Source organism: Mastomys coucha, unplaced genomic scaffold, assembly GCF_008632895.1.
Source record: "Mastomys coucha isolate ucsf_1 unplaced genomic scaffold, UCSF_Mcou_1 pScaffold3, whole genome shotgun sequence".
Classification (NCBI taxonomy): domain Eukaryota; kingdom Metazoa; phylum Chordata; class Mammalia; order Rodentia; family Muridae; genus Mastomys; species Mastomys coucha.
This window is the reverse complement of record NW_022196909.1, coordinates 70,778,298-70,799,590: the sequence shown is the minus strand read 5'-3', so window position 1 is coordinate 70,799,590 and position 21,293 is coordinate 70,778,298. Positions and strand designations below refer to the sequence as shown.

Genomic DNA, 21,293 nt, shown 5'->3' with positions numbered 1-21,293 from the left:
TTAGTTTTCTGATGAAAATTATGATGCTAAAGTTACATTTATACATTTTCTTCGGGTACACACACACATACACTATTCTTACTGGTTGTATGTTCCATAATTCCTGTGGCCAGATATTGCAGATACAGCAACAATAAAAGCAGGAAGCCCATATCCTACAGGATACATGAACCTCTTCTTGAATCTGCCTGAGTTGCTGTAGTTGGCCACTTTGAGATTGCTCACAGTAAGAAAAAGGTGTAGCCCTTCCAGAAACATCCACATGAAGGAAGCCAAGTAGAGATAGTGCAACATTCCCGCTATTATGGAGCACAGCACCTGGAAGGGAGAATAAAAAGAGTGTGGGGCAGATGTCAGCTGTGCCTGATCCAATTCTCAGTACCTATTTTTTTTTCTGGATGTTGGTGTGGTACCACAACAGGATTCTGTGACATTTTGCTTGGAAACAGTATACTTTGAGGGAGTACCACATGGCCATTAAAATTTACTTTCCACATGAATAGTAAATCACATCAGAAAATGCCAAGGAGCTAATGCTACCAGTGCATGCCTCAAATTAGTAATGCAGAAGGTTTCCTAGATCCATACTTCATTTCCCCAGAACTTTAAACATAACTTTAAGACAAATATTCTTTGCTGCCTCCTGGAGATCTTCAGTGGAATTTATAGGGAATCTTTTATGCTGGGCACTTGAAAATGAACATTGAGTGGCTCTTTTTCCATCTTGATATTATTTTCCCTAGTTGAATGAGTCTTAGATAAAAGGCAAAAAGCAATGTTTATCAAATTTTTGTTGCAGTACCTGTGTTTAGAGGAAATGATAATGAGCCCCTAGACAAAAACATCCACTACTATTTATGTAGCACTATTTAGTGCTATATAAATATAATAAATGTCCTCTCAAGATGAGATTTCATCACTTTCAGTGGATGTAAACCAGACTTACATATCATAAATAATATGATAATAGAAATAAATATTAGAAAATTGAGTTTTAAGAGGTATATTCATTTTTGATCCTAAGTATTAAAAATATTTTTTAGCTATAACTGTAACATTTCTTTAATATCATCTTTGTTGTTATTGTTACTCTGTGTGTGCATGTGAAGAAGATAAAGAATAAAATGATTTCATTCACTGAATTGAAGTCACTAAACTTCTGTGACAATTGAATTTACTCATTTCAGAGTTCAAGAATTTATTGGACTAATTTGTTTTACAGAATAATTCTCATTTTACATTTATGAGTGGTTTCCTGTATTTATTATATATGTGGGCAATATTTATGCCTCCTTATGTATGTATCTGAGGCCTCTAATGCAAAAGGAAATTATTGGATCTCTTTGAAATAAAGTTGCAGACAGCTGTGAGCTGCCATGAGAGTGCTAGCTACCAAATTTAAGTCTTCTGCAGGAGCATCAAATGGTCTTAAATGTCTCCAGTTACTTTCCTGACTTATTAATTGATGATTAAGATTGTAGACGAAACTGTGATGACCACAATTAAATTGTATGATACAAAAGCTGGATGGAAAAAACAATGTAAATTTTAGAGATGTGAAGCATACATACAAAATATGGTATGAAATATACACAAAATGAGATAAAGGTAGATGAGATACTGTTTAAATGATACTCAACTACTTGAGTCAAAAAGGATTTCTCACAGCTAGTGATATCTACCTGTAATCATGAAAAACTTAGTTTGACTACTAGACCCCACATGATATAAAGAGAGAAAGTAAATATGGCAAGTTGTCCTCTGACTTTTACATATGGACCATGTATAAATATACACATACAGTAAATAAATACATTAAACAATTTTGTAAATATATAAGACATGAGGACAGCAATATAAATTACTAGAACAGGATGGAGATAGTATAGAGAAATTGTTCAGAAAAGTGATGATCTTTTTTTCTCAATTTGAATGGTTCAAAATCAAAGGTAACTCTTAAAATTGTCAGAAATTGTGAATAAAAATAAAGATATTTACCATACTTAGCCTTAACTGTACCAAAAAATCTTGTCTGAGATAACTACATATTGTTATTTAAGGGAATTGTTGTCAGCAACATTTGTATTATTTTTAAGTACAACTGGTAAAAGACAGAAACAACCACTCATTCTTCCACATGATAAATGGGTAACCAGCATATGCTAAATCATACAATGGACAGTTATGGCCATATAATAAAAACAAGCTCCTAAAAATGTCATTATCTCAATGGATATTAAAACATCACATACATGCACACATAAAATGGATTTTTTCTGCTGGTAATTTGAAGTTTTCATTTAATTATTGCCAGTGTTGTTCTATGCTACAAGGATCCACCTTTATAATTTTTATATTTTTCATTAAGTCATCATCAACTGGGTTTGGTGGTATACACTCAAGCACTAAACCCATAACATAATTATAATAATATGTTTTTGAGATCTAAAAAATCCACTCTGTGCAGAATCAATATAGAAATTTGTCCATGAATAGGACTCAATAATTACTTATTTTTCCACATTGTTAAAGTGAGAATTCACTTCAACAAGTTCAAACAGCAATTAGAATGAAGAGTTTTAGAGTTGCTGATCAATATGGCAAATCTACAGTCAGTCACTTCAAGCCTCTATTCTGCTGCTGATTCTGGAGTCTTGTAGTGGTGCAAGATCTTCCAAACATAGGGCCATATTACTCAGTATACCTTAAAGTTTGCTGTCGTGAAGTGTGAGTACTCTAAGAAAGAGAATACGAAAGGAGATTCTATGCACTCTTGGTTTTATCCATATATATTTCCCCTCCAAGAGTATGTTGTATTTTAAACTTTTCCCTTTAGGCTTAAAGGAGGACATTGAGGCTGTGTGCTGACAGTAACAAATGCACCATTAGCATGTAGGAAAATAACTGAGATACTTTAAACCTATTTGTTTACATCTATCTTGAGATGATATGAAATATGAAATATGAGTAGGACCACTTGCTTTGAAAACATGAGTGTATGTGTTCAAATGCCAAGAAAAATAAATGAAAGTTGGACATGTTTTCATGTGGCTTCAAGCCCAGCACTATGGGGCAAAGGAGGGACATATATCAACAAAACTGTCTGGCGAGCCATCCTAGTGAAAGTGGAAGCATCAGATTGAGTAAGAGACTATGGACCAAGGCAGTAATGAGAGTACAATAGAGAAACAGTCTGACACTTTGCTCTGACTGCTGTATTCATGCACATTACTGCTCACATGTGTACATTCATGTCCATGAGCTAAACTAAGACACCACCAACACAAATGACACTGTAGAGTAACATTATTGCTAGTAATATTATTGATTCCAAAATGACCAACTATACATATTCCTTCAATTCTATATAGAAAGAAAGCTGAAATTTTCTTCCTGCATTTTCTCCCAACATCTCTACTGATGATTCTCTCTTCATACTTGTTAAGGATGTGACAGCTATGAATGATTAGGACGATGAAGTAATTTTATTAAGTCACTAACCTTAGGCTTAGTTCTGTTGATGCCTGTGAGGAAGAGGAGATCAGCCAGGAAAAGGCAGATGGAGAGCTGCAGGTGGAGTGTAGTGCTGGTATTCTGAATGGGCCGGCACAGGAGAAAAGTGATGGCAGCCAGGAACAGGCACAAGAGAGAAAGACTCAGTCCCACATAGGTGATCACAGAGAGTGCAGAAAGCACAGCATCGTCCTATAAACCAAAAAAGGATACTTTAGAGTCTACATGCAGTTATGGCAGTTACTATCAGCTGTAGGAAGCCTAAGAGATTGGAGATCCTCTTTTTAGTTGTGTCATAAAGTTTGAGATTAGTGCTTAGCACATGAGAGTCACTGAGTAAATATTAACTAAATGAAACATGAATGCAGAAATATGTAGCATGACAGCCATTGGATAGTAAAATATTTCATAAACGTGGACTAAAGTGCAACAGGGATATGCAAATCCAAATTACAGACTAAAAGCTACATTAGATAAGGTTACCCAAATGTCTAACACTTATGACTATAGAGAGTTGGAACATTGCAAATGTCAATAATATAGTTATATTTAGCTCTCTGTATACCATCTATTTCCTATCTGTGAATAACCTACCACTCTTGGGAATATTATGTAAATTCTTTTGAATTACACACCAGAACTCTAATGTCTATTATTCCAAAGCTAGAAAGTATGATCAGCATCTGAGACTATGTCATATTTTCCATGCTTCACTGTGAGCCATCTGTCTGATGTTCTACTATCTTATTTGAATTAATTGAATACATTATTTTCTTTTTTCTCTTACTATAAAATCATGCTATTTAGAAAAATCTGTACTTATCTCCCTGGGCCATTTTCACTTACATTTCACCCTAGAATAATGTATTTTTTTAAATTTCTTATGAAATGAGAGCTTTGATAATTTTGTTATTTCACTTTGACTAGAAGACAGTAGGTGAGTTTCTTTTAACTTTAGTTACCTGAAGCTTTGTTGACATCTAAAGATTCTATAGAATGATGCCAAATCTTTGATAATGGCTAGATATTTCAGCTTGATTCAATCAAGGCAGTTTGGATATAACTATCTTGCAAGTTAAATGATGCTTCCAATTCCAGATCCCATTGTCCCCTGCAACTTTAAGGTCTACCACCTCCATTTACCAACATTTGAGGTATTTCCTTGATTGATCATGTTTATTCCAGGCATACTTATGGAACAGTGGAATTTTGTGCAACTTTCCTTAACCCACCTATCTGAGGTTTCAACCAATATATATTTAAAATGACTTCATTTAAAAATTTCTTTTTCTGTTATTATAAAATCTTCATGAAATAGAATTACTGAAGAAAGGTCTGGTGTTATACCCAGCATTAACTGTTCTTCAATTATAATGACTGTGGAGTGTGTATTCTGCCGTCATTCCAAGAATATTCCAAGGACATATAAGCACAATGGCTTGATTTAAAATTTAGTTAATATGTTACTATAAAATATTCATGAAATTAAATTACTGAAGAAAGGTCATATCCAGGGTTAACTACCCTTCAATTATAATAATATGAACTGTATTTTCTGAACTCATTCTAAGAATCTTCTAGGGGTAGTAAAAGACCTATATATCCAAACTTGTAATATTCTGTATATTGCCATTCATACTGTTCCCATTTCATTTATACAATCAACTACTAGTATTTCTTGAGAGTTTGGTAATTTTATCAGGGAACTGATATATACCTTTCTGGAGGTTCAGATGTGAAATGTCCTCATGAGCTCTGTATTTCAACACTGATTTCCAGTTGTTGTACTCCTGGGAGGTTATAGAACCTCTTGTGGGTACAGTTTTTCCAGAGGGTATAGTCAACTCTGGGAAGGCTTTGAGGGTTTACAACTGTGTCCCCATTTTTATTCTCTACTTCCTGTGTGTAAAAATTTGATCTCTCAGTTTCTAGCTTCTGCTTGTGATAGTACTCTTTCTGTGTCATGATAGATAGTGTACCTTTGTGGAACCAGATGGCCAAATGAACCTTTTTCCTTATATCACTTTCAGTCACAGTATTTTATGAGAGAAACAGTAAAATAACTAATAAAATTGACAAAAACATTCATGTTGTCCTAAATGGGATGTTGGCATCTTAGGCAAAGCATTTAGCTTCAGTGGCCACATTTCTAATCAGTCAGATCAGTTAAATCAACCTTGGTGATCAATAATTCTACAGAATATCAGTGAGATATCAGAGGGGGAACCAAACTGCACTCATTATCTTACAGATTTTCTAATAATAATCTCTAATCAAACCTACAGCCATATAACTCCTTAATTTTGGGATATATATATATATATATATATATACATATATATATACACATATGTATATATATGTAAACAAACACCAGTTTCATGCTTGAGACTTATGAAACTTGATACCTCATGGGATAGAGCCATGAGCACAGCAAAGCTAGACAGGTGGAAACACTTGCAAATGGTGTAGGAATTATTGGTATACACGTGAGAGCATCCTTTAGTAGACCAGCTACCCCCTTCCTCTGATCCTTCCCAATGGACACAGAGATGTTCTGCTCTTGAGTCAATGGGCTGTAAAGAAAACAATATAAAAGAACATGTTTTTGTATCAATATGACAGCTTTTATTTATCTTTAATTAAGATATGAGACATTAGCTAGCATGTGATTTAACAACTGTCTTTCCATCTCATCTCACTCACCTCTTGCCCTTCCTGATCTCTCTGCCCTTCCTGCAAGCCTAGGAACTTCTATATCTAGGTTAATCTGACACATACTTGATTGAGAAAGCATATGAGGGGACATATCACATCTTTCATCTCACCTAGATTTTTGTTTCACCATTTGTTCTCAATTTCTGTGTACATTCCATTGCACTGGGCATTGACTCAGAACTGACTTACTGTTTTCTTTCACAGAATAAACCACCATGTGGTGGCGATAAGCTACTGCTTGAAGAAAGAAGTCTGACCCTTTGTCTTCTCCAGTTCTCCAGGATCATCTTGGAAAAGGCCAGTTCCTCTTTTCTACCTCTGACTCTCAGGATGTTCAACAGGTTTCATGATATTATTGCCAACTAAGTTTCTACATGGTAAGTATTTTTCTTTATGGATGTATACATGTGACTTAGTACTTCATTTCCATCTTTCTTGTGGTGTCATTCACAAGTAAAATGTATATATTTAAGTTGTGGTATATACCCAAAGAAGTATACAGAATATATGAATTACTAGATCCAACCTACTAAACATAACCATTACTTCTCACTTTAATTTTAGTGATGATCTTGGAGATCTAATATATTTGAAATGTTAGTATACAACAATAACACTTAATGAACAAGAGACCAGGAATTTGAGGTAGAAGAAAGGTAGGGTACATAAGTGGGAATTGGAAAGAGGAAAAAGAAGGAGGAAAATGAAATAATTATATTTGAATTGAAAAGAGAGATAGAGTGGGTAGGTATTACAGTAATGTCTTCTGGCTTGAAACATTCAATTTTTGATATTCAGGAATAAACAATTCAGAAGTCTCAAGAAATTTCTAATTCACAAAAATACATGCCTCCTGAAAGTTATAAAAGTTGTGAAAATGGCTGAGAAAGGCAGGGTCATTTACCTTAACAAGTACATGCAAAACACATAGAGATTGTCAGGGTTTTAGGGCTTATAAGATCTCATGCACATTGGGTTGTTCTTTCTTATGACAATCTTTTTAATATCTCTGCAACTGCGAGCAGCCTCTCAACCTTAACTTAACAATGTCATTGCTTCATTATGTTATTTTGTAACATAAAGTGTTTCCAATGATTCTGCATTCTTCCACAATCCCTGTCAGGTTCTATTGTAGAGAAACTGAATTCTAATGTTTTGTTTTCCAGTGAGCTCATGAAGGGTTTATTCAACTTAACCTTAAGATTGAGCCACTAAAACACAAGGTTTTTTTCTGGTTTTATTACTACTTTTATTTTTGAAATTATATTAGAATTACATTATTTGCCCTGTGTTGACTATATATGCAATTAATTAAAACCAAAGCAGGTAGGCATACGTGTGAGAGGTTTCTCTTGGTTGCATTATTTGAAGCCTGGAAACCAACCCTAAATCTGAGCCACATTTCCTCATCACAGCCAACATAAAACTGACATGAAAGAAGGAAGCTACTGTTTTTTGTCTGTTTGTCTTTACTCTTGCTGGCAAGTTCATCTGTTCTGATGCTGAGACATATCTTCACTGGTGTTAGAGCATACTTCTTCAGGATTTTGATGTAGACTGAAGATGAGCAACTCTAGGGCATTCTGGGTACTCCAGGCTGGGGTTGATAAGATATCCAGTTTCATGGACTGAACAACTAACTAAACTCCTACTGAATCCTTGACCTTTCTGTCATTTGTCATTTCTGTTCTTTTAAAGAAACCTGACTAATATCTCTTTTCCTTCCTCTTAACCTCTCATTTACCCATCTTTGCTCTCTTTCAAGTTCATGGTCTATTGTTTTTATTATTCCTTGTTACACCACATATGTATATACATATATTCTTAAATACAATATGCTTAGTCTACACAATATTGCTTATATTAGTATTTTCAGGGGTGACCATTTGATATTATATAACCCAAAGCTATAGAATATTTTATTAAATTTTTCACATTTTATTTACATACCCCACCCTTGATGGATGTATTTTTCCTCCAAACTTTGCTATTATGACTAATGGTATTGTGAAGGCAGGAGGGCAGTACATTACCAAAACCTTTGAATGCTTGGCGTGAATTCAGTAGATGATTGATGGATTCCTTTGTGGTTTTCCTTAGACGATAGACTAGTAAATAATTCTCAACTACCATATTTAATGATTCCCCTTTTCTCTAAATTCTCAACAATACATGCATTTCTACTTTTATAAATTGTTAACTTGTAAGTATAAAGTGTAGTTTAATTAGGGTGTTCCCTTAACTGCATTAATCTTACTTGCAGCCCCACTGAACTTAGCTTTTCATAATTCCTTTGCCAACATTAATGCTTCTTATTTTATTTAAATTGCCACCGAATTTTAATAGTACCATCTGTGTGACCACAAAGCTTTGGAGTACTCATTTGATCCTACAGTTGCAACTCAAAATGTTGTTTTATTACCAGCATCTTTTCAGATGGGAAGTTACAGACATATGGACTGTCTTATGAACCATGATTGAAAGTTGATATGGAAATATGGATCATAACAGTAGTGAAGTTAGATAACATTGAAATTTCTCAACATTTTTGTAACTTCTCTTACTTTTTAATGATCACCATGAGATTTCATACCCTTCTGCTAATTTTAATAAATCCCTTCATACTACACAGAAGGGATGATTTCTCACCACTAAATAGGACTGACTGCTTTTACAGAGGACCCAGGTTCCTCACTCAGCACCCATATGCATTCCCATATCTATCTGGAAATCCAGTTATAGGCAATCTGATACTCTCTCTGTCTTCTCTGGCCTCTATATGCCCACAATGCAGAAATGTCCATGCAATTAAAACACTCAAGTACATGAAAGAAAACAATATTAAAATTGTTTTTAAATGATACTTTGAGAATAAACTCACCTGGATATTTTGTAAAGTCAGGAGTACAGGTTCAGAGAGGACAGGTTTGATCTCTGAGCGAATGGCTCCACTAACAATGTGAGAGTTTAATTTTACTTCCTGAAACCCTTCTTTGTTACTAAAAAAGGATCCATTTAGAACATTCCCAAGAGACTTGTATGCAATAAAAGCCACTGCAGTTTCACCTGGTAAAATAAAAGAAATTTTATTGGAGATTAAACAATGGTTTACACAAATGGGTTACATATTACCATGAAGTAAATATAAGTCTACTAAATTTACCTATATGCATCCCTTAAATTGGATATATAATACACTATAAACATTGATAAGCATGGAATTTTACACATGCACAATATCCACACACAAGTGTATATATGTATATGCATGCACACACACACTATGTGCTGGGAAATTTTGTCAACTTCGCACAAGCTAGTGTGTGTGTGTGTGTGTGTGTGTGTGTGTGTGTGTGTGTGTGTGTTATAAAACATGATTACCTGTGCTCTAAAGAACAAGTGGACTAATGCCACCTCAAGTTTCCTCAAGGTTATGTAATTATTTTATTTATTCTCATTCCATTTATAGTCTTTTCTGTTTATATATACATTCCTTTGGTCTTGTATCTCCCTTCTACCCTCATCTTTTTTACTTCATCTTTATCCCAACTTACTTGTCCCTCCTATTTTCCTCTCATGTCTTCCTATCTTCATGAAATTGGAGTTAATATATACAAGTTAAATACACAACTTCCAATTATTCCGCTTTGTTGTTATTTATTTATTTATTTATTTTAAACTCCAGATTTTATTCCCCTCCTGGTCCAACCTCCAACTGTTCCACATCCCATACCTCCTCTCTGCTCCCTTGTCTCCACAAGTATGTTCCACCTCCCCCCACCCCATCAGATCTCTAAACTCCCTGGGGCCTCCAGTCTCTTGAGGGTTAGGTGCATCTTCTCTGACTAAACCCAGACCTGGCAGTCCTCTGTTGTATATGTGTTAGGGGACTCATATCATCTGGTGTATGCTGCCTGGTTGGTGCTCCAGTATCTGAGAGATCTCGGGGATCCAGGTTAATTGAGCCTGCTGGTCCTCCTACAGGTTCTCCCTCCTCCTCAGCTTCTTCCAGTTTTCCACTAATTCAACCACAGGGATCAGCAGCTTCTGTCCATTGCTTGGGAGTGTAGATTTTATTATATTGTACAAATCTTTCTTTTCAATCCCATATAAAATTGAGCAACAGTACAAGCTTATTTTAAAAACATTTTTGGCCGGGCGGTGGTGGCGCACGCCTTTAATCCCAGCACTTGGGAGGCAGAGGCAGGCGGATTTCTGAGTTCGAGGCCAGCCTGGTCTACTGAGTGAGTTCCAGGACAGCCAAAGCTACACAGAGAAACCCTGTCTCGAAAAAAAAAACAACAAAAAACCAAAAACAAACAAAAAACAAAAACAAAAACAAAAAAACATTTTTGATAGCGAATTGCTTTATAGCCCCCAGAATAAAATTGACTAGCACTGTATATATTATCTAGATTCTATTGGTGCTTACCTGACTATGGCAAAACAAAACAGTTTATAAAAATATTTGTCTAAGTCCAATACTGGTGAAGAGCTTCTAGGAGAAAATTAAAGATGGAGTCTATCTATTGAATCATGTTGGGATGTTCAAATGAGAACAGCATTCTATCAGTGAGACAGATAATCCTATATTTAATACAGTCTTTAAAGTATATGAATCACAATTCAGGTAAATTTGTCTAAAACTATTTGTCTATTCAAATGGTGACTCCAATAGCAGTGTAGAGCTGCCTTGCAAAAATGAAAGGAGTCTATCTAGTGGAGGATGTTGGGCAGTTCAAATAAGAACAACACTGCGTCACTGATACAAATGAGACTACATATTTTCCACGCCTTTTAGAGTATAAATCACGATGAAGGGAAATTAGAATGGTTGGTGAATGTTTTCCAAAATATAAGCCATAAAAGTAGTCATGCCAATGCTGAGAGCAGTGCTTTAGGCAGGCTTTGAACAACCTCCTCTTTTAGACTATTGTCAACCAACACCTTTGTGATCATTTATTCTACTTTTCAAATAAACTCATTTTTAGTAATTCTCTTTTTTGGTTTTACACAGAACAATTCTGAGTGATGGTACAGGAGTGATCAGATCTATAGATTCAATACCACTTTTAAGATTGGACCAGATCTTTCTACTTGAAGTTGTTTCTATTAATTTTTCTTTCCTTATTCCTTTCTCCATGACATCCCCCCTTCTTTTTACAGGCATTTATTGAAGATTATGTCAAATGCCACCTGCTCTCTGTTTTTGAATCAGAAGTTCAATTGAGGCATTCATGTCTATTGTTCAGCACAATGTCTATTCCTGTGTTTATACACACACACACACACACACACACACACACACACACACACACACACACACGGTCATTCAGAAAATAGAAACAGATAAGACAACAAATATGAGTTTTCCAAGAGAGAAGGAAATTGAGTAAATGCTTTTTTAAAAGTGTTTTTAGAATGAATCTCAAAAGGAATGATGATCAAGGGAATGCTTGCTTGGCACCACTCAATATTAGTATGACAGAGGATCATACTGAAATGTGGCAAGCCTGTCCTTGTTCAGAAATATAGCAGTACACATCTTTTATTACTTTAGAGTACGTTGCAATATATGCTGCCCTTCTGATAGTTGCTCAACTTCATCTCCATGTATGCCTGATTAGTATTCAAGGATGATCTTTTTTACCTAATCTTAAAGTTCTGATCCCTTGCAAAATATTAGTCTATGTCCCTTGTCCTATTCACTGTGATAGGAGAAAAAGCTGATCCCAAACATGTTACCTCCACTTTTGCTTTCTTTGAAAGCACTAGTGCAGTCAACCTTCATTGTGTTGTTGCCAGCTTCTAGAAGAGCCATTGTCTTGCACCTCTTAGTTTCATACACTGAAAGCAATAAAAAAATGAGTTTTAGCTCATATATGAATAACAACAACAACCACGATGATGATGACAACATCAATGATGAGGATAATAATCTTGCTTGAGAATTCTATATTTGAGAATATGATTTTGTATACTTTTCCCAATATGAAAAAGTTGAAATCACTTAGAGGGTGATTTATCTACTTGTCATCAAATATTTGACTATGAAATACCTCATGATGAGGCCCATATACTAAAGATTGTTTTCATCAGTTTTCTGGCTATTGAGAGGTGTTTGATTGGATATTGAGAGTTAATCAGTTGTTTTATGTGATAGGAGAACAGGAGCTTTAGAGGGCTACATTAACATTAACATTAACATATGCAAGAAAATGGATAACAAAAATAATTAGATATTCTTCTCCTGGACCATTGCCAAAAAGTTCTGCACTGTACACACCTGACACAAGTAAGGATATATAAAAATCCCAACAAATATCATGGGATTCTTTTTGAGGCCTGTAGCATCATTAGTTTATTTATATATAACTGAATTCACAAACTAATGTTTTTGTATCTACGATTCTAGAAACTAGGTGGTGGAGTGAAACTGTTGCTTTGCCTCTGAAAAGAAGCCAATGATACACGATCTATCTGTCTTATATTAAACTTTTGATAGAGCCATTATCTTTTGTCTCACTGCACATAGCACATATCAACAAACCCAAGGAGAAAAATTTAACCCAATGCTCTACCAGGTCAAGGAAATCATTCATACTTGAAGGTGATATGCTCATCTTTTCTGACATAGAGATGAAATGTGATGAAGTCACTCATAATTCTTTCTTATAAACAGAGATTGCTATTCACATGAGATGTTCATATGTTAAGCATGTAATTCTGTGAAACAACAGCTTTATGTTTTATAGTCTATGAGTGTTCCATACCCCACTTTCCTTTATGGCACTGTAATATGTCAACTTTCAATTTCTTACCTATATCCCATGAAGGATTTTCATCCTTTTTTGGTATAGCTGAGTTTTCATTCAAGATGTGAAGTTCCACTTGGTGAAGTAACATGGTAGCCCCTTTTGCAACATCCTCTTTGGATTTATATTCACTCAGTACTCCCTTTCAAACACATATTTGCAATTATAGAGATTATTATTAAAACTTAAGGAAGAATGAATGTAAGTTTTGTTAGCTGGTTCCAAAAGCCAACAATGTTAGTCACTATGCTATGAGTGATACATTTTGACACTGAAAGTCTTTGAAAGACAGCTGAAGGTACCCTGTATCTGGCACCCACCCTAAAATTTCTCAGTTTTTGTGGACATAATATTGTAGTTAATTCTCATGGCAACAAAACTTGCCATTCACATATTTTCAGCTTAATACAGAACAGAGGCCAAAATAGACTGGGGATAAGAAATACCCTGTCATAATAACCATAGTGAGCTGGTGTAGTGCTGAAGCAGAGAACAACCCATCAAGACAGACTACATGATTCCCAACTAAAGACATTGCCCCACTCACCAAAATACTTGGTTTTGATCCTATTTTCTTGCTGTTGTTCACTGGAAAAAGTCATATTTACATCAGATATGGGAAAAACACATCTAGTTTATATTTGTTTTCCAATCAACTTCAAGATTTATCATTTTCTGATTGCTTTACAGCCCATCCATTTTATTATTTTTAGTTTTGATGCTGCTTGCTTGGATTGTTTTGTTATTTTTTAAGAGAAAAAAGTACATACAATTGCATGGGTAAGGAGAGGAAAGGATCTAAGAGTAGTTAGGAGAAAGAAAAAATGTTAATGTATTCTCAAAATAAGTTCTCAATAACGTGTTTTCAAAATATACTCCCCCAAATAAGTGTAAAAACATTTAGAATGTTGAATATGTACTCTAAACTGGAATTTTAAGTTATTTCCTTTTTATAATAATATGTATACGGTCTTTGTTCATATATCCTGCTACTTTTTCTTATATGATTTTCTCTACCTACATGTCACTAAACACTGTTAAATTTTCAAGGTCTTTTACTCTCTTGATATTTGTTATATGTGTTTTAAGTCATGCTTTTAATATATTAAAATTTAGATGGTAAATGGTACTGTTGATCTGCAGCTATCTCCTTGGAACTTAAATATTCTCTTCTGGAGAAGGCCCATTGAAACTTAGTAAGTAATCAAATTCAAAAGGCTCAAGATTCTCCTTAAACTTATAAGATTTTTACACATACTTTCCTTGGTTATGCAAGCAGTAACCATTGCTGTAGAGGAAAGCTGTAGTTAGATTTGCTGAGCTGACTAAAAAATGTTTAAGGAGCACTATGTCTGCAGAAAGTTGAAAAGCATGCTGTGTGGACTTTTTGATATATTTGCCTTGAAGAACCCATGCTGTTTTAGTAACCTCTCAAAGATACTCTTGTAAGTAACTCACTGGCTCAGTTAGTTAGACACGAGTAGACTTGCCTTCTTAATCAACAGTGTTGTACCTGCAGTAGCTAGAAAACTTGTTTGTATGATCCAGTAAATGTCAAATGATACTAACTTAATCAAAAATAATTTGAAAAAGAAAGTTGTATGGCTCCTGTGATAGATACATGGGGGTACACAACAGTGGCTGGTATTTCCTTTTTTAAATTAGATATTTTATTTATTTACATTTCAAGTGTTATCCCCTTTCCTGGTTTCCCCTCCAAAAATCCCCCATTTCCTCCCCCTCTCCCTACTCACCAACCCACCCACTCCTGCTTCCTGGTCCTGGCATTCTCCTACACTGGGGCATCAAGCCTTCACAGAACCAAGGGCCTCTCCTACCATTAATGACTGACAGGGACACCCTCTGCTACACATGTGGGTGGACCCATGGGTCCCTCCATGTGTACTCTTTGGATGTTGGTTTAGTCCCTGGGAGCACGGGGTGTACTGGTTGGTTCAATATTGTTGTTTGCCCTCTGCACTGCAAACCCCTTCATGTCCTTGATCCTTTCTCTATCTCCTCCATTGGGGACCTTGTGCTCAGTCTAATGGTTGGCTGAGAGCATCCACCTCCATATTTGTCAAGCACTGGCAGGGACTCTCAGGAGATAGCTATATCAGGCTCCTGTCAGCAAGCACTTGTTGTCATCCACAATAGTGTCTGCATTTGGTGACTGTATATGGGATGGATCCCCATGTGGGGCAGTCTCTGGATGGCCATTCCTTCAATCTCTGCTCCATACCTTGTCTCTGTATCTCCTCCCATGGATATTTTGTTCCTCCTTCTAAGAAGGACCAAAGAATTCACACTTTGGTCTTCCTTCTTGATCCACATGTGGTCTGTGAATTGTATCTTGGGTATTCCAAGCTTCTGGGTTAATATCCACTTATCAGAGAGTGCATACCATGTGTGTTGTTTTGTGATTGGGTTACCTCGCTCAGTATGATATTTTCTAGATCCATCTATTTGTGGCTGATACTTCTGAGGATGGATTTCTGCAAAGGCAATCCCAACATGACTACCTTTCCTCATATTGTATGGCATGATATACCTTCTATAAAGGGATCAAGGGAAAAGAATTGCATTGGAGATAGATTTGGAAGACATCTGGTTGGAAACAGTTATTTGGTCCCAGATATTAAATGTGATTGCATTATAACAGAACAGGAGCAAATGGATGGAGTATGAAAATACAGAAATAACTCTAGCATTCTGGCTAAGAGTGTTATAGCTGTCACAAGCTTTACCAACCTACCTCCTTTTGCTTAATTAAAAAAAAAAAGGATAGCAAGTTTGTGGCAGCTGTGCAGGTGTGAAGGGTTCTTGGTGTCCTGCTCTCAGCTCTGCTGTTGGGTGCTGTGAGTGGACCTCAAGTAATCTCTGATATCGAGACCTGGATCCTGTGACTTATGATGATGTGTATGTGAACTTCACTGGGAAAGAGTGGAATTTGTTGGATCCTTCTCAGAAGAGTCTCTACAAAGATGTGATGCTGGAGACCTACTGGAACCTCACTGTGATAGGCATGTAAGGAGTCATAATGGAGAGAAACCCTATGAGAGTAGTCAATATGGTAAAGCCTTTGCAAGACCCAGTCATCTCCAATTACATAAAAGAACACATACTGGAGAGAAACCATATGAATGTAATCACTGTGACAAAGCCTTTGTATATAGCAGCTATCTCTATACATTAAAGATCACATAGTGAAATGAAGCCCTCTGATTGTAATGAATGTGTTAAAGTCATTGCATGTCATTGTAATCTCTAAATACTTAAAGGAACACACACTTTAGAGAAACCTTATGAATGTAATGAATGTGGAATAGCCTATGCATATCACCCTAGTCTCCAAAGACATAAAAGTGCGCAAACTGGAAAAAAAATGGATAGACTTACCATAACAATCAGGATGATCAATTTCAATAATGCCAGCTACCCAGTTGAATAAAGGATATTTTACTACACAGCTGCATATGTAAGTCCCAATTTTATTTCTACAGTATGACACGTCCTTGCATACCAGTTCTTTCAAGAGACACTCATTAATATCTGCAAAGCAAGAGAAATTTTGTTTTTGTTTTCCTAGAGTGGTACTTCTTTCTCTTAACTATAAAGTCTCTACTGCCAGACTCATTTGTAAATTTACCCTTAGTTCTTTGTTAGGCTAATAAGATAAAGATCATATTTTCCTTTAATATATAAACTTAACTCAATTCTCCCTCAGTTACTGTTTTTCTTATGTCTCCAAATGGTTTAGTATGTATCTAGAGCAACTTAAGGAAGAAATGACTAATTCTGACTTATAATGTATGGTTGGGAAGTAGTCCTTGATAACAGGAAGATTTGTTCACATGGATATGAGGTATTTGTTCATATTACATAAGCAACCAGACTGCAGAAAAAAGATGAATACTGGCATTAAGCTGTTTTTATTCTTTGTTACCTTTTTATTTAGCCTGGAATTAAATCTGTGGAGTTCTGTCATTCCCATTCAGTGTATATTTTCTTCACATAAGACCCGCCTCAAAGATCCTCACAGACATGCTCACAGGTGTTACTCAAATCCATTCAAGTTGATAGTGAAGAATAATTATCACAAGTATCAATAAAAACACAGCATGTGTGTTGTAAAATAATATCACAAAGGATTATGAAGCAGGCAACAGTCTACTCGACACTGAAATACCCTATAAAATACTCAGAATAATGATTAGGATGAATGAAGGAAAAAGTTGAATAGTGGAATAGAAAAAAGCTGAGAAATATATTCTTAGGTATATTATGTTTTTGGTATGGTAGCAATAATTTCTGGGGGATTGCAAAGAGGAAACCAGGAAGGAGCATAACATTGGAAATGTAAATAAATAAAATGGCCAATTTAAAAATAACCAAAAAAAGCCAGGTGGTGATGGCACATGCCTTTAATCCCAGCATTTGGGAGGAAGAGGCAGGCAGATTTCTGAGTTCGGGGATAGCCTGGTATACAGAGTGAGTTCCAGTATAGCCAGGCCTACACAGAGAAACCCTGTCTCAAAAAACCAAAAAAAAAAAAAAAAAAAAAAAAAAAAAAAAAAAAAGAAAAAAAAAGAAAACAGTGGTTTGAATAATGAATATTCTCTGTGAGCTCAGATATTCGAATATTTGCTCTTTGTTTATGGTATTAAGAATGCTATTGGAGGAAGGATATAACTAGGATCAACTTCTGAGTGTTTCTAACCTTACTATATCACCTTCTTCATGCTTCTGATGCCTGTGCATAGGTGAGATATGATATATCATCTTTGACTGCCTCATGCAATGGTGTTCCATAATTATGAACTTTGTCCCTGGAACCACAAGCTAAAACAAACACATTCTTCTTTGACTTGCCTTTGGTTATGTCATTTATACCAACATTAAATGTATAACTAATACTGAATTTGAGGGGCCAAAGAGATGGATAAGTGTTTAAGAGCAGTATCTGCTCTTGTACAAGACCTAGGTACAATTTCCAGAACCCATATGGCAGCTCAAAACCAGTTTTAGCTCCAGTCCCAGTGGATCTGGTAACTTCTTCTAGCCTTCATGCCCATTGCATGAATATGTGATATAGATACAGATGCAGGCAAACACATACATAGCATAAAATAGGAAATGAAGCTGGTACTACGAAGAGGAGTCATTAATATAGTTGACCTAACTATGAGGTCTTTTTGAAGAATGTAGAAAACTTTGGAAATCTGTACCAGAAACCAGGTTAATCCTATAAGCAGAGAATTATTGTTATTGCAGAATCTCAAAATACAATATTTTTCAGGTAATAATGATGGCATTTAGAAGGTTGGGCCAAAAGACATCCCAGAAGATACTTTCTCTAGTAACACCTGAGCTAGATGCCACTTGATTTATGCTTTTATGAAGAATATGATTGTTTTCTGTCCTTTCCCTGACAATTTACACACAGCTAAACTTAAAATAATTGACTAACATTCAGGATCACAGGGGAGGCAGGAAGTCCTGCCCAGCCAGGGACATATCCTTCCAGCTTGCACCTGCACCAAGGAGTGGATCCTGTGGTCCACAACCCCGTCCCCACCTTCCCAACATGCCCATACTCAAAAACAGCTTGACCTCAAGTGTTCTGACACACCCAGGATTATAGATGAGGCTCCAACCCCTGTCACAGTACCTGGCCTAACTGGAACCCTCCCTGGGTCCCAGAGAAAGGAACTCTCCCATGCACCCAGCCAGAGACAACTTTCCTTCCAGGTTGCATCTTTGTTCAGGAGCATATCCTGTGCTCCAGTTTCCCCCAATGCTACCCACCCAGAGAGACAGCTTGACCCCAAGGAGTTCTGACACAGCCAGGCTCTGTACACAGATCAGGGTCTGCAGACGCCCTCCCCTACCCAAAGAAAGCTGGACCCCAAAAGGCCAAAATAACCAGTCTCATAAAAGAGGCAGGCTTCAATCAGAGAAAGCAAAGACAGTTAACACCAGAGATAATCAGAAGGCAAGAGGCAAGCAGAAACCAACGGTACTTGGCAACATCAGAACCTAGTTCTCACACCACAGCAAGCCCTGGATACCACAATATACCTGAAAATCAAGATTTTAATCTAAACTCACATCTCATGTAGATGATAGAGAACCTTAAGAAGGACATAAATAACTCCCTTAAAGACATACAGGAGAACACAGGTAAACAAATAGAAGCCCTTAAAGAGAAAACAAATAAATCTCTTAAAAAATACAGGAAAACACAATGAAACAAGTGAAGGAATTGAATAACACTATCCAGGATCTAAAAGTGGAACTAGAAACAATAAAAAAATCACTAAAGGAGACCATGGAGATGGAAAACCCAGGAAAGAGAGCAGCATTCACAGATGCAAGCAATACTAACAGAATATGAGAGGTAGAAAAGAGAATCACAGATATATAAGATACCACACAAGACATTGACACAACCATCAAAGAAAGTACAAAACGCAAAAAGCTCATATTAAAATATCTAAGAAATCTAGCACACAATGAAAAACAAACAAACCTAAGAATAAGAGGTATAGAAGACAGCTAAGATTTGCAACTAAAAGGGCCCGTAAACAACTTCAACAAAATTATAGAAGAAATGATCCCAAACATAAAGAAAGAGATGCTGATAAAAATACAAGAAGCCTACAGAACGTCAAATACATTGAACCAAAAAAATTTCCTCCCATCATATAATAATTCAAACACCAAATGCATAACAAAAAGAATATGAGAAACAGTAAGGGAAAAAGGTCAAGTAACAAATAAAGGCAGAAGTATCATAGTTACACTAGACTTCTCAACAGACACTCTAAAAGCCAGAAGATCTTGGGCCGTTGTCATACAGACTTTAAGAGAAAAAGAGGAGAGCCTGCCTTCAGGGAGTGCTTTAACCCAGGGACTCAGGTGAGATCCACCATTTTCTCTCCGGTGACTTTCTAAAGCGGGACCAGCTGAGAGGCACAGGCCTCACAAGTCACAGGGCAGCATGGTCAGGATAGTTTCTACCTCAGACCACACCTAGGAGGGACAACAGACCCACAGCCCTCTCAGGACCTTTCCTGCAGTGGAGATCCTGTCTCCAGGGTGTGTTCTGACCCCAGGACTCAGGATGGACAACTGATCCACAGCCATCTGTGCCCCGGATTTACCAGAGGAGAGCTGATCTCTCAGAAGTGCTGACACCAGCTTACAGACCCAGAGGAGGAACAAGCTCTAGTCAGAGACAGCAAGAACATCTAAAACCAGAGATCAAAGATAGCAAAAGGCAAACGCAAGAATTCTACCAACAGAAACCAAGACTACTTGGCTTCATCAGAACCTAGTACTCCCACCACAGCAAGTCCTGGATATCCCAAACACTGGAAAAACAAGATTTGGATCTAAAATCATATCTCATGATGGTGCTAGAGAAATTTAAGAAGGGCATGAATAACTCCCTTAAAGAAATACAAGAGAATACAGCTAAAGAGATACAAGCTCTTAAAGGGGAAACAAAAAAATCCCATAAAGAATTACAGGAGATCATAAGTAAACAAATAGAAGCCCTTAAAGAGGCAACACAAAAATCCCTTAATGAATTACAGGAAAACACAAACAACAGGTGAAGGAATTGAGCAAAACCATCCAGAACCTAAAAATGGAAGTAGAAACACTTAAGAAATCACAAAGAGAGACAACTCTGGAGTTAGAAATCTTAGGAAAGAAGTCAGGAAACATAGATGCAAGTATCACCAACAGAATGCAAGAGATAGAAGAGAGAATCTCAGGGACAGAAGATACCATAGAAAACATTGACACAACAGTCAAAGAAAATGCAAAATGCAAGAAGTTCCTAACCCAAAAAGATCCAGGAAATCCAGGAAAAAAAGAGAGAACTGAACCTAATGATAGGTATGGAAGAGAGTGAAGACCTCCAACTTAAAGGGCCAGTAAATATCTTCAACAAAATGATAGAAAAAAACTTCCCTAACCTAAAGAAAAAGATGCCCATATAATTCATTATATAAACAAACTCAAAGAAAAAAACCATATGATCATCTCATTAGATGCTGAGAAAGCATTTGACAAAATCCAACATCCCTTCGTGATAAAAGTCTTGGAAAGATCAGGAATTTAAGGGCCATTCTTAAACACAGTAAAGGCAATACACAGCAAATTAGTAGCCAACATCAAACTAAATGGAGCGAAACTTGAAACAATCCCACTAAAATCAGGGACTAGACAAGGCTG

At 36.3% G+C, this 21,293-nt stretch overlaps 1 protein-coding gene across 4 annotated transcripts in view; it reads right to left on the bottom strand.

Moving 5' to 3' along the window:
• The window catches only part of LOC116074322 (adhesion G protein-coupled receptor E4), a 111,938-nt gene that overhangs the window by 41,899 nt on the left and 48,746 nt on the right, over nt 1-21,293 (bottom strand). For all 4 annotated transcript variants that reach the window (XM_031346748.1, XM_031346750.1, XM_031346751.1 and 1 more), the window contains exons 5-12: nt 16,446-16,598; nt 13,594-13,634; nt 13,053-13,188; nt 11,977-12,078; nt 9,113-9,297; nt 5,922-6,089; nt 3,502-3,705; nt 83-318 (exon numbers count right to left, since the gene is read on the bottom strand). In XM_031346748.1, the coding sequence (XP_031202608.1) occupies nt 83-318; nt 3,502-3,705; nt 5,922-6,089; nt 9,113-9,297; nt 11,977-12,078; nt 13,053-13,188; nt 13,594-13,634; nt 16,446-16,598 (1,225 nt within the window). The remainder of the gene's footprint in view (nt 1-82; nt 319-3,501; nt 3,706-5,921; nt 6,090-9,112; nt 9,298-11,976; nt 12,079-13,052; nt 13,189-13,593; nt 13,635-16,445; nt 16,599-21,293) is intronic.